Source organism: Sander vitreus, chromosome 15 (assembly GCF_031162955.1).
Source record: "Sander vitreus isolate 19-12246 chromosome 15, sanVit1, whole genome shotgun sequence".
Taxonomy (NCBI): Eukaryota; Metazoa; Chordata; class Actinopteri; order Perciformes; family Percidae; genus Sander; species Sander vitreus.
Window position 1 is genome coordinate 14,346,332 of NC_135869.1, and position 16,133 is coordinate 14,362,464.

Below are 16,133 nucleotides of genomic sequence, written 5' to 3' on the forward strand. Positions count from 1 at the left end.
CTGACAAATAACAAAAGTTGGCCTCAATTAAGCCCCAATTAGGCCCCACACAAAGATGACTGGGGGAAAAAAATGTATGTCATAGATTCAGTTCTGTTCTCATACTGTACACTGACCCCGATATGCTGGCTGAGAAAGCAAGCCTGTTGTTTTAATTACATACAGCATCTTCCTCTTTACTGGGACCCCAAAAAGATTAATTTTAGGAAGCATTTGATTAAAAATGAATTATTTAGGCTATATTAATATGGTATTTAAATAGACCTTTTATAGGCTACAAAAGCAGAGCAACATCCTTTCTCACAAAACAATGGCTCTTTAGTCAACTATATTCTATCAAATAAGTCAAAGTCTCTATGCCTCATCAGAAGTAATCTAAAAAACAACAAAATAAAATGTAAATAGGCCTACATTTGTTCCCTTCAGTCAGACTGTTAGCACTTGGATACTGCAACTTACATTTAAAAAAAATAAATATCCAGATGGCAACTTTACAGGAAAGGATTTAATGACCAGAAGCAAAAAAACTATAAACCATTTAAATCTGTCTTTTGCCTAAAGGTCACATTTAGCGGTTGTGTTTCCAATATAGGGAGCTCTCTGTGGACTCTTTAACATTTCATAGTGGCATCCTTGAATGACAAACCATTTATTATCAGCTAAGTGGAATTTTACCATACTGGAAGATGATGCTGAATCAAACAACACAATCAGTTTTTAGCTTTTGCAAAGTTAAAAAATACATTAACCACATTTGTAGCCTAGCCTATATGATTAGATACTAAATACCGATACTTAATGTTTTGTACACTAGAATGGTATTCTGTAATGATTGGTGCATTAAAAAGCAGGTTAGTTAAAGTTATTGATATGTTGATTTGGACACCTGCCAGAACTCTACATTAATTCAGTTTGCATGTTTACTTAAAAAAAAAAAAGTGCACCAAACCAAAAAACTATTTACCGCTGATTTTCTGGCTGAGTTTAATTCAACTGTTGTTAATGATGAATCAGCAGTCGGTGTCAATTAGTGTAATGAGTGGAGGGAGAAACGCACAGCAGCAGCTTGTCCTGCTGCCCAGCCCCGGCTGTCGTTCAGGTGAAAGAAGGAAACAGGACGCAGCTGCAGCGCCGCAGTTCACGGCCAAACCCCGAACAGACACAATTTGTTTTGATCGCTCTTTCCTCCGACTCCTCCACACTGAATCCTCAGCCTGTTGCACACTTTGTCTGTAGGCTACTGAGCGCACGGTGTCTCTTTCGCGCTAGGAGCATGGCTGCCATCAAGGCTTTGGAGCAGTGGTGTAAAGTGCAGTGTGACGGCTACCGAGATGTAGCCATCACCAACATGACGACATCATTCAAGAACGGATTGGCTTTCTGTGCGCTTATACACAAGTACAGACCGGATCTGATGTGAGTATTTAACTTTGAAGAAGTGGTTTAAATGTAGAGGTTAAATTCTGCCGGGGTTTGGTTTAGTAGGCTACTTTTGTTGAGTCCTGAGGCAGCCTGGACAAATTGCTTAACAAAGTGTAGTTTTCTACAAGGCTGTATGTGTCTTTGGTACACAGTATTGACCTGAAAGTAATTTTATTGAAATTCTATTTTGTAATTTCGATATTTTCCAGTGCTCGTTTTAGTTTAGTTAGTGTTGTTAGTCCTGCTGTTAAGTATGAAATGGTATTTTTAAGGAGATCTATCATGTGTAAGAAACATAATGCCTTGAAAATGTAACCTCTTTGTATTAGTTTTTTTATATTTAAATTTGAAATCCTAGGGTCCAAGTTAGATGTTTTTCACCAGCACGCCTAACCTCCTCTCTCTCTCTCTCTCTCTCTCTCTCTGTCTGTGTCTGTCTGTCTGTTCATTGTATTTCTCTTTTCCAAGAGACTATGACTCACTCAAAGAGGAGGATGTGTTTGAGAACAACAGACTGGTAAGATGTCAAGTTGTTTAACCTTTTTGTCGCATTGAGTGGAACAGAGTTCATACTCGAGATTTGATTTGATGTAGCATTAAACATCCACTTCATTAACCCCTTACACATGACAGCGCATCCAGAGATACACACAGTGTTTGTTCTCGACTTGGCTTTTATGCAGCAGATTTAGCTGTTTCAACATTTTAGCAGCAGAGCAGTTTCAGCAGAAGCTGCCTAGTAGAAAGTACATCTCGCTATCACTTTTAGACTCCTATCAAATTTAAAGTTTCTGAATCTTTACTCAGCCTCAATCTGTCCACTTGACCTCATTTATTTTTTTTAAACCCCAAATGACCCAAACAACACAGCGGGGACCTCTCCATTATTTAGTCTTCTTCCATTTTACCAGCTTCCTCTGAGGGTTACAGACCCTGCAGAGTGCTACATTATGCACTCTGGACGACTTCCTTGTTGTCTTGGATGATCCCGGCAGTGTCAGCAACAAACCTGAGCTCAGGGGAGAGGCTCTCCAGGCTATTCATTTTGAATGAGGCTTGCTATCCTCTGCCACTTGATCTTCACGATGACAGTTCACTTGAAGCCACTGTCGTTTATTTCTTGAATGTTATGCAAGAAGAAGTGTTAACCACATTTGTGGCCACAGCATAGTGTGTTTTTATCAGAATTTAGTTTTGATCAACTGTTTGAGGATGCTCCCTGTACTGAAACATAAGAATGTTACAGTAATTCACACCCTTCTATATTTCATGAATAGTGTCATGTTTCTTACAGGTGGTTATTTTACGAGTTGTCTGTGTGAGTTTGTAGGAAAAACAAGCCAAACAGATCCTCAAATTCTTTATCTTTTGTGCTTTTCTTTTATATAAGCAGACTTGGTAGTCAGTAAAGCTTTGCTTTAAATTTAATGAGCATGGCTGATCCTAAACAATGCCCGCTATCCTGCTCCCTCCATCCCCTTTCTTATCCCTACAAGCTCACAGGAAGTGTGCTATTCATTATGCAGCCCTTTCAAACCTCTCTGGGCTGAGCCACAGAATACTGCTAGTCTATTTAAAGTAGATTGTATTGTCTGACATTTTTACACATGCTGTAATTGTTGGAGCTGACATTACTGAAGTGAATACCATGTTTTTGTATGACAAAAATGGTTTGGATGTGTTTACTTGGTGCACCATATACTACCATTAAATGTAGTCTTGGCAGAAGTCTAGGGCTGTTTTGTTAAACTGTGTAATTCTTTTTCTTCTTAAGGCTTTTCAGGTCGCAGAGGAGAAGTTGGGAATTCCAGCATTGTTAGATGCAGAAGACATGGTGGCTTTAAGGGTCCCAGACAGGCTGAGCGTTCTTACCTACGTCTCCCAGTACCACAACTACTTCAAAGGACGGCCTCCCAGTGAGAATATGGCTGGTTTAAAAATGCTTAGCCACTGTGTAGATAATCTTTGAGCTGCAACAATGCATACTTTCTTTAATTCAGGCATATTTCTTTTTCAGTTTCAAGTTGAAGTATATTGCTTCTCTCTTGTGCTATAATGTAATGATGATAGTGTCTCTCCCCCCCCCCCTTTCCCTCAGCGGGAGGTGTAAAAAGGCCAGCAGAGGGCTCCAAGGAGGAGCCATCAGAGAAGAAAAATCTCCCAGTGGTTGCCAAAACCTTTGTGCCTAAAACCACCATTGAGAATTGTTTACCTTCCACTCTCCCTGCTCAGACCTCACCCAAGTTGGCCAGAGCTGCTGTTCAGGTCAGTGCTTGTGACAGAACACATCATCAAACATTTGAAATTTACAATACATCTTTGTTGTCTAACACGATTACTTTTTAAATTATCATATATAACAAGGAGGAATTTTTTCCCTTTTTTTTAGTGGGTTAGGTAAATGTTAAGGTAAGTGCAATTCCTTTTTGAATAGAGCGTTACCTCAGTTTTAGTTTTCTTTCACAGAAGGAAGTTCTTGTGGAAAACTCTGGAAAAAATGGAACTCTAAATGGCAAATGTGCTGCATGCAAGACCCATGTTCATCTGGTTCAGAGGCACTTTGTGGATGGCAAGCTCTATCACAGAAGCTGTTTCAAGTAAGAATTGAATCTATATTCACAGATGCTTACCTTGTGTCATGTACTGTTATTGCATTAAAAATGTCATGCTAATAAACTTCCACCAGATGCAGTGAATGCTCCAGCGTGCTTCATTCAGGAGGCTACAAATCTGGGAAGAATCCAGACACTTTGATCTGTAACGCCCACCAGAACAACTGCAAATCATCCTCCTCCGAAGCTGGGATCAAAAACAGACCCGCCAGTTCAGTTGGGCGATTAAATAGTGCCAGCCAGACCCAGCCTGCATCACGCCCCTCTTCTTCTGTGCTGTCAGCCCCACTGAATATTGTCCTAAAGCCAATCAGTCCCACTCCACCTTCCCAGTCCTGGATGGCCTCAGCCCATAAGACACAGACGGCCAGGCAGAGTTTTTTCCAGGCTGCAGCTTCAGTCACAGAGGCCTCAACAGGTAACAGGAAGCCCACAGAGCCCTCAAGTGTTTTAGGAAGGCCAAAGGTCCCACTGAGTCCTGATGATGAGAAGAGCAGAGTCAGAACAACCACTGGAAAGAAATTGGCAGAGGAAAACTGCAACAATAACAACAAACGCCTGTTCACCATCCGATCAGCAGAGAGACGGTGAGTATTGCACTTTGAATACTCTCTGTGGCGCTGAATAGATTCTCCCTTGCAATACTTGAATATTTCTGGTCTTTCCCACGTCTGTATGGTTTTGTAATGAATTTTCTTACTAATGCTGATGATGAGGGTTTCCCCTCTCTACAGGTTTGGAGACAAGCCAATTTCAGCTGACAGCCCCAGTTTGAGAAAAGATAAATGCAGCCAAGGCCCAGCAGGAAACTGGGCAAGACAGCCCTCCACCAGCCAGACAAACAATAAGGAACCGCCATGTCTGAAGGCCATCAACAAAGACAACACAAGGCCAACAACTGTACACACAACTGCCAAAGGCAAGCGCTACTAAATTCCTTTTGGTTGTTCTTGATCCATTATTTGACATCTAGCCAACACCCCTTACCCCTCCTCTTCTCTCTGTCTGTCTCAGAACACATTCATAGAAAACAAAGCCCTTTTGTCATCTTTGCCCTATTTAAACAGCTAGTGCATTTAGCATGATGGCAGGTCAATGTTGCATACTGACACTTTAATTTCTGTCTCATACTTGTAATGAGCTTTCATGGTTGAACTGTCATTCTCTTTGGATGGACGTGCAAGCATGGCTGTGGCATCCTGACACTCAGTAGCTTTTCAGACAGAAACACAATTACTGTTAGTTTTTAATAGAAGTGGTCATCAAATTATCATCTTTTATAGAAGTCTCCCCATCATGGAAAGTCATTTTTTTGCCTGTTAATAAGGACACCATATTGACAATGGACATTACTCCAAATTGTTTTGGAAATTAGGATTAATTACACTAATTTGCACATACAGATGTGCAGGAGAGGATCAGTTACTTTAGTGCATTGTTTTGAGAAACTGGATAATGACACCAGTAGCTGCACTCATTATCAGCTGTTCAGGTTAGTGTTTCCAGGTAAAAGAGTCAAGGGAGTTTTTTTGTTTGCTGTGTACAGAAACTTGTACTGCTTTGAGAGCGCATTTCATTGCTAAAGCAGATGTCAATTAAAAGTAAACGCGATAATTTCTCCCTGGTTTGAAGTGAAGAATGATTTCAACAGTTATTTACGTGATGGATGAAGTAGTGATTAAGTCATTCACTCTACTTTTGTCTGCAGATCCAATCTGGGGACAATTGAAGCTCAAACCTGTGAAAATCGAGCAAGGTTTAAAGTAAGTATCCTCAATTATCTTTATAATAACTATTACCTTGTGACTCACTTTGGAAGTGGGAAAGTCACACAGATGGACAAAAAAACGTCTTGAAAGATTTTTCTTTGAACAACGCTTACCATTCAGCTTATTCACTCTCCAGAATGCAGAACCATCAAGCCTTTGTTAATGTTGACTGGCTCAGAGTGCAGCAGCTAGCTCTGTTCCCCATCCTAACAAGCCCCAGGGAGTGCCAGGCCTGAACCTTTACTACTCTAACACTAGATTCTCTAATTTCTTATACCTGCTGATGATTCCTCCATTCATCACCTTTTATCATTACAAAATAAAAGGTGAGGCCTTTTTCTTATTTTTATTCTTTGTTGTATACTATAACTGTGCTATGTACAATACTGTGAAATCAACCATTTAGTCTGTCTACTTATTATATCTTGCTTTTCTTTTACTGTACTGATGCTTCTTGTTGTTGCACTGTCCCCTTTGCTGCTGTAACACTCCAAATTTTCCACTATGGAACTAATAAAGGATTGTCTTACCTTATATTCAGCCTATATGTGTATCATATCTGTATCAGATAAATGCTGTACTTTTACACGGAGGGAATGGTGACACACTTTAAAGGCTTATTTCATTGTGTCTTTCTTACAGACATGCTGAAGCTGAAGCCTTTACTGAGCAACATAAGCCTGGATCCATGTCCGCGACTTCCTCTAATGTCCCCATCAGTGTAACAAGGTCTCCCATGGCTCCAACAACTGCAGTACCTCCTGTTAGTTTTGCTCTGTTTGATCCTGAACACTTTAGGGTAGTGTCTCCCCAGAAACCTCAGCTTGGTTCTGGAAACCTTGGTGAGTCCCTTCTGTTAGTTATAATAAGAGACTTTGAGAGAATATGAGGATGTGTCTACTAGTAGAGTAGACAAGATTCAGGTGATAATGATTACAGATATTAAAGTGTACTTAGTTCTGCTCTTCTGCTGCTTTCAGTATTCTGCTAAAATAAAACAAATGGCTTGTTGTATTGTTGAAATCCAACATTATTTTATTGAACATTGAATTGAACATTAAAAGCACCAATAAAAAAGTGAGTTACATTTTAAAGTGTAGTTTTCTACCGATACTCTTTCAACTAACTCAAAAAAAAGTGTTTTATTGCGCAAGTTAATATTGCAATAACGATAAAATAAACAATATATTGTACAGCCCTAGTATCTGTGTTTCATCACTATGAGCAGCCTGTTTCATGTGGTTCATTGTTATTATAAAAATATTGATTATGGCAGCTTTAAGCATAAAGTTAACCATGTTCACCATCTTGGTTTAGCTTGTTAGTATATGCTAAATTGCACTAAACAGAAAGTACAGTTGAGATTGAGAATGTCTTAAGTATCTTGCAAGTAATTAGTCATAATCCAAAGTATTGGACAATTAAAATTATGATGACCTGATTCTGGCACTAGGGGAAAAGTCAGAGGATCATCACCAAAGTGATTTCAATCCATCTTGAGAGGGAAATTAATGTCTGTACCAAATTTCATGGCATTCCAATAGGTTTGACATTTCAGACAAAACTACAAATGCCAATCTCATGGTGGCGCTAGAGGAAAAGTCAGAGGAATACCAAGATCATTTGACTTCACCCTCTGGGGACCATGACTGGTTAACAAAGTTTGATGGCAATCCATCCAAAGTTGTTGAGATATGTCAGTCTGGACCTATGTGGTGGACAGACTGACAGGGCTGACATGGCTGAAAATTCACAAGAATGCTGCCCTGTGTTTTAAGATTCTTGTAGATTTTTTCTTTTTTTCTTCTGTTTTAGCAGAAACCAGAAAAAGGCATTAGCAGGTTGAACTCTGCAGATCTACAGCATGTAAACCTTGTTGTCCTCATTTTAGGTTTTAAACATGGGAGTCACTCGCCTGTGAAATCCCCACCCAGACGGCCAGCTGTGGAATCTATTAGCTCTTCAATGACTGCTCCAGCCAATCATGGAAATCCGCCAGGTTGGTTCCCAGCTTTTTTTTTTTAAATGTCATCATCAAAGGCACACATACATGGCCTTAGCCATCTTGTTGATTTCATGAGCAGTCTTTTCCACTGAAAATAAATCAGGTGAAGTCATATGTGACAATGCTTTTCTGAAAAGCTGCCATGAAAGGACTATCTAATCCTATTTTATCTACCTCTTAGGTGCTAAAAAGGGAAAGTATTTGTCACCCCCCAACGCCTCCAGAACTGAAATGAGGTCACCCTCTGTAAGTTCCCTCCATTAAGTCTCTTAAGAGATTAATTAACAGCTCTACAAATATGCTTTCATTATATTCCCAGTAAAAAATGGACGACCTTCTTTACATTTAAGTGGCCAAAGTTGGAATTTTCAAATTAAAGTTATCAATACTTATAAATACTGTGACTCTTAAATTCTTTTGTTTTTACATCAGGTGAAGTCTTATCATATTCCAGTGGAGCAGATTGAGAGGGACCTGAATGATATTGAGACAAACGTGGCTCAGTTAGAGAAGGAGGGTGTGGAGCTGGAAAAGAAACTCCGCAGCTGTGAGGAAGGTACTTAGTTCCTGTCACTCTTCCTCTACAACACATTTTACCCACTTCCTTCCTTTTCCTTGTTTAGATGTGCACACAAAATTGAATGTTGAGATGTCAGAAACAAGCTGTGCAATTTTGAAAATATACACTTCCTCAAACTCACTTATTCTGAGGAAAAATATGCCAATGCAATAGTCAATTTTGCTATCGTGCAGTGAATAACCTTGACACAAACTTTGGTATTTGATTGTATTTGTGCAAACTGCTGAATCCCACTGCAGCTTCAGTGAGAGCATCTCTGGTGCAGAGTTGTGTCCTGGTTGCTTCACACAGAACACACACATTCATTTGCCATCAGCTGGAGGTGTGTGTGTGTGTGTGTGTGTGTGTGTGTGTGTGTGTGTGTGTGTGTGTGTGTGTGTGTGTGTGTGTGTGTGTGTGTGTGTGTGTGTGTGTGTGTGTGTGTGTGTGTGTGTGTGTGTGTGTGTGTGTGTGTGTGTGTGTGTGTGTGTGTGCGCGCACCTGCCATTTCTATTACTGTTTCTGCAGCCAAATGAGGTGAGAGGCACAGACAGCCCACAGGGATGTTGCTTCTCTTCTGAGGTAGTGGGAGTAGGGGGCCTGATTGCTTTGCTCAAGGTCAACATGACTTGGGTATAGTAATGTATATTCTGGTCGATTGCGTACCTTTTTTTCCTATTCGCCACCCAGGAAGCCTAAGCATGCAATCGCTTGGCCAGAATTCGACATCAATTGCACACCACCTAGGAGATCATCTATTTCTCAACTTGTCGTCGTAAAAACTAAACCCTGGCACTCAAGTTCAATTCGGAATAAAATCCTGTTTGTTCTGGGGATGGCAGGTTGTACACCTTGTCATATCCTCAGTCTTGATCTGTCCTTATTGTTAATGTGGCTTTGGTGTGTGTGTTTTGATTGATTAGTCACTAATTGGGATTGGCAAATATTCACTCTAAAAATCTATCAATCACCTACTCAGTTATTCCAGTCTGACTTGGTGAACCATGATTACTGCTTTAGGGACATATTTAAACATTTTTAGATGTGTGTGTGTGTGTGTGTGTGTATATACTAATCACTGTCTTTGTCAAAACTTAACTGTATTTTGAGTAAAAATAAGACAAATTTGTTTATTCCCTCTGTGTTGCATGTTAAAACTTGCATATTAAGACAATTTTGGGGATTTTTAGATGAGGAATTATATTATAGATTGGAATGCCTGGCCTTGTATTTACTGTAGTATTTACAGTAGGGCTGCAGCTAATGCTTATTGCAACTATTGATTAATCAATTCATGTTTAGTTTTTTTTTTTTTTACATACAATATCAGAAAATCATGAGAAATGCTCATTATAATTTCCTTAGGTGACATTCAAAAATGCTTGTTTTGTGCGACCAACTAAAACCCAGAGACATTGTTTACTTTCATATTTGACAAAGAAAAGCAACAAAACCTCACATTTGAGTAAGTGGATCCAGAGAATGTTTGGACTCAAGATTATTATTATTTAGTTTATAATTTTAAGAAAAAAATATCACCCAAGCTTTCAGTGAGAAAAAGGAATGTAGTGTTATTTGGAAGTAAATGCAGCAAGGATGACTAATACTGTTAATTATACAGTAAATGAAGACAATTTTATTCCTCACTGTTGAAAATATCTGTTCTGCAGCACATGACGCTAATGTTTACATTAGGTTTAAAGGGGCTAAAATACTGGAAAAAAACAATGGGCTGGGATTGCCTCCACACGGCTCTCACAGACTCTTCCCCAATACGTGAAATACGTATTAAATTGTTTTTCACGGCCACGTGTATTAACATGCACATGCACCCAGACCGGCTATTAAAACAAAGAACAGAAGCTCAACACACACACACACACACACACACACACACACACACACACACATACACAGAGTGTGACTTCATTCTCTGCTCAGGACCCCATTACTTTATATCTTATTATATCAAATTTGTTTGCTTCTATATTAATGTTCTGAATGTCAAGTGCAGCCACTTTTAAAGTATCAGATTTAGGATTACCTACACCTAAGGTGCAGAACTGTGTATTATTGACTGCTACAGTACCTTACGTGAAGTGTTGACATGGCCCCAGGAGGTGAGTCACCCTCCATCTCAACAATCCTGCACCATACCAGCCAAATCATCCAAAAACCTCATTTATTATCATCATGTCATATGAAAACAAGGAGTTGATCTGGTGAACATTAAATGAGCTGTGATTCTGGATGAGGAGAGGCTTCTGGATTGTTATATTAAATAAAAGGATGTAAACGATTTAAACAACCAAAACATATGTGAATGAAAACAATTATTCTACAGCTTGCTCTTTAACCTCAGTCACTGCATTATGTGCTATCAGGAGAGCACAGAGCCAAAATGATATTTAAATATTGCTGTCTGAACACTCCTGAAATCTCTGAGCTTAATTTGTCCCTGGAGAATTTAATTCACTCACAAGTCAGAAACATTTAGTTGAGTTGCGTTAAACTGTTCAAGTTAGCCCGAGTGGATAATAAATGCTTATTTTTTTGAAATTTCTAGAAGGTTTACAGGTGTTGAGTATGTATGTACACAATATATTAGAACTTGACTTTTCTAAAAGATTATCAAGGGTCACAAATTGTATCTCAGTGTATTAATACCATAAAAAAATGCTGTGTGTATTTCAGAGGGGAAGGGAGACGTATTGATGGACCCACTGATGGTCGACTGGTTCAACCTGATTCGAAAGAAGCAGATGTACATTAGGAAGGAGTCAGAGCTTGTATACATGTGAGTTGTTCTGTAGCTTAAAACATTTCACAGTTTTGGTTGTAATTGATTCTATTAGTCTGTGTTTAGTCTCGCATTGCCAGACCTTCCTTCACAGCGCTGCGGAGGAGGGTCTGGCTAGTCCACACAGCATTCCGGGATGGGAGAAAAACATGCTCTGGTTTATTGGCATTTCTTTAAACCAATCACAATCATCATGGGCGGCGCTAAGCGCTGGATGGAGCCTTGGTTCTGCTGCAAAACAGCCTCGGGAAGGAACTTGTTTTGGTGGAACATGTGTACGTTCAAAAGTTGTTTTAGTCGTGCAACAGAAAACTCAAATTGGACAGATAGTCTAGCTAGCTGTCTGGATTTACCCTGCAGAGATCTGAGGAGCAGTCAGTCCTCACAAATCAACCGGAGTTTAAAATTCCAACACAAAGAAAGCCAAAGGTAACGGACATCTGGCCAAAAAGAGGGACAGCTGGTGGAATTTCCGGCGGCAGTGGAGCAATCCCAGGAAGTGGAACATCGTGGATATAGTCTGTGTTTAACTTTATGCCAATGCCATTTTCTTTTCAATTATGTAAAATAACTTCTTATCCTGAAATGTTGATGTTGATGGTTTACAGATGTGATGTGCATAATAAATCAGGTTTACCATATGATTGCTGAATGCATATCTCAGAGCCAGGACTCAGGAGCTGGAGCAGCAGCAGCCAGGTGTGGAGTGGGAACTTCGTAGGCTGCTGGAGAAGCCAGGTAAGAGATCAGACTCTTTTCTTAACATCACTTCTGTCAACTTTCTTTTTCCAGCACTAAAGTCTGTCGACTTGGTATAACAGATCATTTAAAGTCCAAAGAGGAGCAACAGCAGGAGAAGAAGTTGATGCAGAGACTGATGGAGATTGTGGATGGCAGAAATGCTATAGTGGAGGGTCTGGATGAAGACAGGCTGAGGTAACATGATGCATCTTACAGTATAATCAATTTTCACATTACAGGAGTGATCAGTAATGCAGAGCAATGCTGCTTATATAACATCTTGACATGCAAGCAAGACAAAATGCCTAACTTTTGTTTTATTTTTGATCAATTTCAGGGAGGTGGAGGAGGATCAGCAGCTGAATGAAATGATGCAAAATCTTGGTAAGTATTGCATGAAATCCTTTTTTCTTTTAGAATGGATTTTCCAATTTTGAATGCATTATTCTAATATACACTATTCTTTGGTGAATAGGAGTAAAGACAGCTAAAAATAAGAGGAAATCTTCCATCTCGAAACTGTTCAGGCGAAGAAGTAAAAGACGAGTGGAATGATCCGCAAGGCAATTCTTACTACACTTACATTATTGTCTTTGTCTACTGAATAATTATCTTTTTAAAATGGTTTAAGGTTTTTATATTCAAGTACTGCAGTACGTGGTGTGCTAATGAGAAGGCAAATGAAGAGATGTCCTATTAGGAAGCACGATGGGTCAAATTATGTGTTATTTCTATTTGTTTCAGAATATTTCAAATGTAAAGGTTCAGTTAAAGTGTTTTTGTTTAACATCCACCTTCAGTTCTCTGTTTTGTGCTACTTAAGTGAAGTGAGAATTTCTGAATAGCTTATTATTCAATCTTAGCTCTTTTCACAAGAGGTGTCCTGTTTTATTCACATCTGTTTTTCACAGTTTAAAAAGAAAAAGAAAATGGTGTTTAATTACGTGGCAAATGCAGCTACGAGTTTTTCTCTTACATTGATTAGACTTCAGTGTCACAAGAAAAATGCCTTGAGTCACGGATATGTTAGTTCTGTAAATGTTCTGTATATTTATTGAATGATTGGAATGAGGTATAATTAATAATTTAGCAAATCAACTCGCACTGGGTCAAAGAAATTGGATGTTGGGTGTTAAACCATACTAACTAAATGCTATCATGGTTTTCAAATTACAGAGGGGACACTGGCTGTTCCACATGCAAATAGGAATGAGAATAAATGTGTAATCCTTCAACAGTCTTGATCCAAAATGAAATTATTTCAGTATTTATTTAATAATGGATTTTAACAAATTTCCTGTAAGGATATTAGCAGGAGAAAAAGGCTTGACAATTAAGCTTGAATGGCTGTGGAGTGTAAAATGGAGAGCCACACATGTTGAACTGCTTTGTTGCAGATTGTAGTTCCTCTCTCACACTGCACTGTAGGTGGCAGCCTGGGTATGCTGTATCACAAGGCAAGAACTTGGAAATCCAATTTGCCACAGTACGGACAGTTAATTTCTTTGCTAATTTTATAAATGCTGCAAAAATGTTCAGCTGTGCTGATACAATAATGTTATGTGAAAGAGGATTAGGTAGAGCAGTAGCTTATGGCCAGGGAAGGCTTATAAACTATAGGTTGTATTGAGCTTTTTATCTTCAAACCAGGTTTAATTAAACATTTACTCTTTACTAATATCTGCATCAGAAATGCTCTGCACCTGAGCCATTAAAATGTTCAAACGTCGTGTGGAGTCACTCGTGTGAAAATGGCATTCGCAGTGTTTGTATGAAATGTACTGTAATGTTGCATTTTAAGTGTTACTGAATGGTATGTACTTGTACCCTATTTATAGTATTTTTAAACTTGAAATCTGTAGTCCAATAAATCCTTTGAAGATTAGTGTGTATGAGAGGTTCAATTATTTACTCAACAGCTTCCTTTGGCACACATCTTTCTATTTAAACACATCCTTGAACTTTTTATCACTCCACTTCCCATATTACAGGCTTCACCAATGACTGTTGATTCAACGATGCCAAGACTAAACCTTGCTTTCTGTAAGAAATCAACAATGCTGCGAATCCTTTGCATTGAAGCTCTGCAGTAATCACAGAACTGCATCAATATATGCTTTTAATACGTTTTTATTTTTTTTAATTTATTTTTTAGGATGATATCAAGATAATTCACTGGCGTCAATATATTACAGCTACTTATAAACTACATATCTCCCATTTTGAGATGCATGAAATTGTGATCATGAACTTGGAACACATTCTTTCTAGCTGAGCAGAGTTGGGGATGATATTGGTACAAAATGCCATGCATGATGTGGGTGACAGTCGAGACTGAATGTGTGATATTAGAGTTAATTAAAGCTTTGCGCCCCATCTACTGCAAATGCTTGCACTACTGCAATTAAGAATCAAAGGCGAGGGCTTAGTGTCAGGGGGGTGTCTAATACATGGTTTTAACAGGAATGGGACCTGATTTGCCAAGCTCCTAGCGACAAGCATTAACAACAGCCTCAAATTAGAGGGACATTAATATTCATAAGTAAAACAATTCATCCTGTGAATGTGTGATGAAATGGAATCCTCTGAGGTGAGCTCTTGTGTCCAGGCTGCCATCGTTCATTAAAATATGCCATTACCCATGAAGTGCTTAATCTCTATGAAACAGTGGTAAAATCAGTTTTACCTACTCTGACAGAAAGGTGGAAATTTTAATATTGTTCTGCAATTATGTTAATCTGGTAAAAACATTTTTTTTATGATGGTGATGTAAAAAAAAAATATAGGTTTCTATATGTCTCATTAACTGAATTGCTTAGGCTTTTGGAATGTACAATGTATAATCTTTGCTTGTGCACAGTGATATTAGCCTGTTATTCTATTAATAAGACGTGAGTGCTTTGTGATGCTTTAGGTTAGCTGTTGTATCAATCTAAAGTGTGTGTGTGTGTCGTGTTATTCCAGTCCCTGCCAGAGTCTCTGCCACTAGCCTGTAATTATGATCCTCGAGGTAATTTTATCAGGCTCATTAGCTCTGATGAGTAAACGAGAAGCGTGCCTCTAATTTATTGGCCATCCAGGCTGGAGACTTAATTCTCATCAGAGAGATCATAATATTTGTATAGAGACGGATATACAGTATATATACTCTGTTACCATGCTCCTATACCAATACTGAGGCCGAGACTTTAGTGACTTAAAACCAGTAATTACACTCAAAACATGAAGTCTGTTTGGATAATTGGGCATGTGCTAAAATTGTTATTTGTTATTCTGATGAGCAGGGCAACAACACATTGTCTCTTTTTGATTCAGGCATGATTTTAAATGAAAGCTATTGTTTGTGTTCTACCACGTCTTGTGACTTTATCTTCCTGCCCAAAATTAGATTCTCACACCTCTGCAAACAAAATTGCATTGTTTTGTTCCCTGTTCAATAGAGATGATCCATTTTCTGTGTCAGAGAATGTGTTAAGGGAGCGGGGTAAATATGCTCACAATTTTCAGTGTGTAGAAATTTGCATTGAGGGGAAATTATGCATGCTGGCTAGTGGAAATGAAATGTATAAAGTGCATGACTGGTAGACTTGACAAGTGCAGCTTTCATCCATCTCAAATGAATAATTTTCACTTCCCTTAAACATCCTTAATCCAACCATGTTATCAGCGGGCATGCAGGATTCTGCCAGACTTTCTCCTTAACGGCACAGCAACTTTCAACTCGCTTGAGATTCTGCACTGCAGTTGCTTACCACATGGTCTTAGGGACTCACTCTTATCCTTTCCTGCTGGTTTTGTGGATCAGTAAAATTCCTTCAAAACACAATATATACATAACGCAAGTCTTAATAGATAGCAGAATGTCTCACTCTACCCTCCTCTGTGCTGCCTCAGAGGTCGACTTAATGCACTGTATTTTACCTCTGATTCACATTGGCGGAGAACTCAGAGGATGGTGTCTAAAAAACCTATTTGCTCGGTGGCCCTTTGTCCTCTATTTCAAATTTTAGTGACAGAACCTTCCATGCTTGTATAACGTGGTTGGATATTCATACGGTGGTAAAGGGATAGAGAAGGATATTCATGGTAAATTACTCATTTACAGCCCAGCATTCAGCAGTTTGACTTGTTATTTTGGGAACATTTCCTTGTCGTCTTTACTGAAATACATACTTATGATGATACTATATTGTGGCAAATTCCCACCTCTATCCCATCCTTTTAA

The 16,133-nt window shown here is 38.9% G+C and overlaps 1 protein-coding gene across 1 annotated transcript; it reads left to right on the forward strand.

The window, feature by feature from the left end:
• Positions 1-1,202: 1,202 nt before the first annotated feature.
• micall2a (mical-like 2a) lies at positions 1,203-13,787 on the forward strand. Its single transcript, XM_078270364.1, has 17 exons — positions 1,203-1,416; positions 1,891-1,939; positions 3,197-3,338; positions 3,521-3,687; positions 3,889-4,019; positions 4,109-4,621; positions 4,769-4,953; positions 5,743-5,797; positions 6,446-6,645; positions 7,695-7,802; positions 7,990-8,054; positions 8,241-8,364; positions 11,062-11,164; positions 11,832-11,905; positions 11,989-12,103; positions 12,246-12,292; positions 12,384-13,787. Exons 1-17 carry the CDS (start codon positions 1,274-1,276, stop codon positions 12,461-12,463), a joined length of 2,301 nt encoding a protein of 766 aa, XP_078126490.1. The 5' UTR covers positions 1,203-1,273; the 3' UTR covers positions 12,464-13,787.
• The last annotated feature ends 2,346 nt before the right edge of the window (positions 13,788-16,133 follow it).

Coding starts and splice junctions, on each gene's coding strand:
- micall2a (XM_078270364.1), top strand. CDS start 1,274: ATGGCTGCCATCAAGGCTTTGGAGCAGTGGTGTAAAGTGCAGTGTGAC. Junction 4,020..4,108: donor TATCACAGAAGCTGTTTCAA/GTAAGAATTGAA, acceptor AACTTCCACCAG/ATGCAGTGAATGCTCCAGCG. Junction 8,365..11,061: donor ACTCCGCAGCTGTGAGGAAG/GTACTTAGTTCC, acceptor TGTGTATTTCAG/AGGGGAAGGGAGACGTATTG.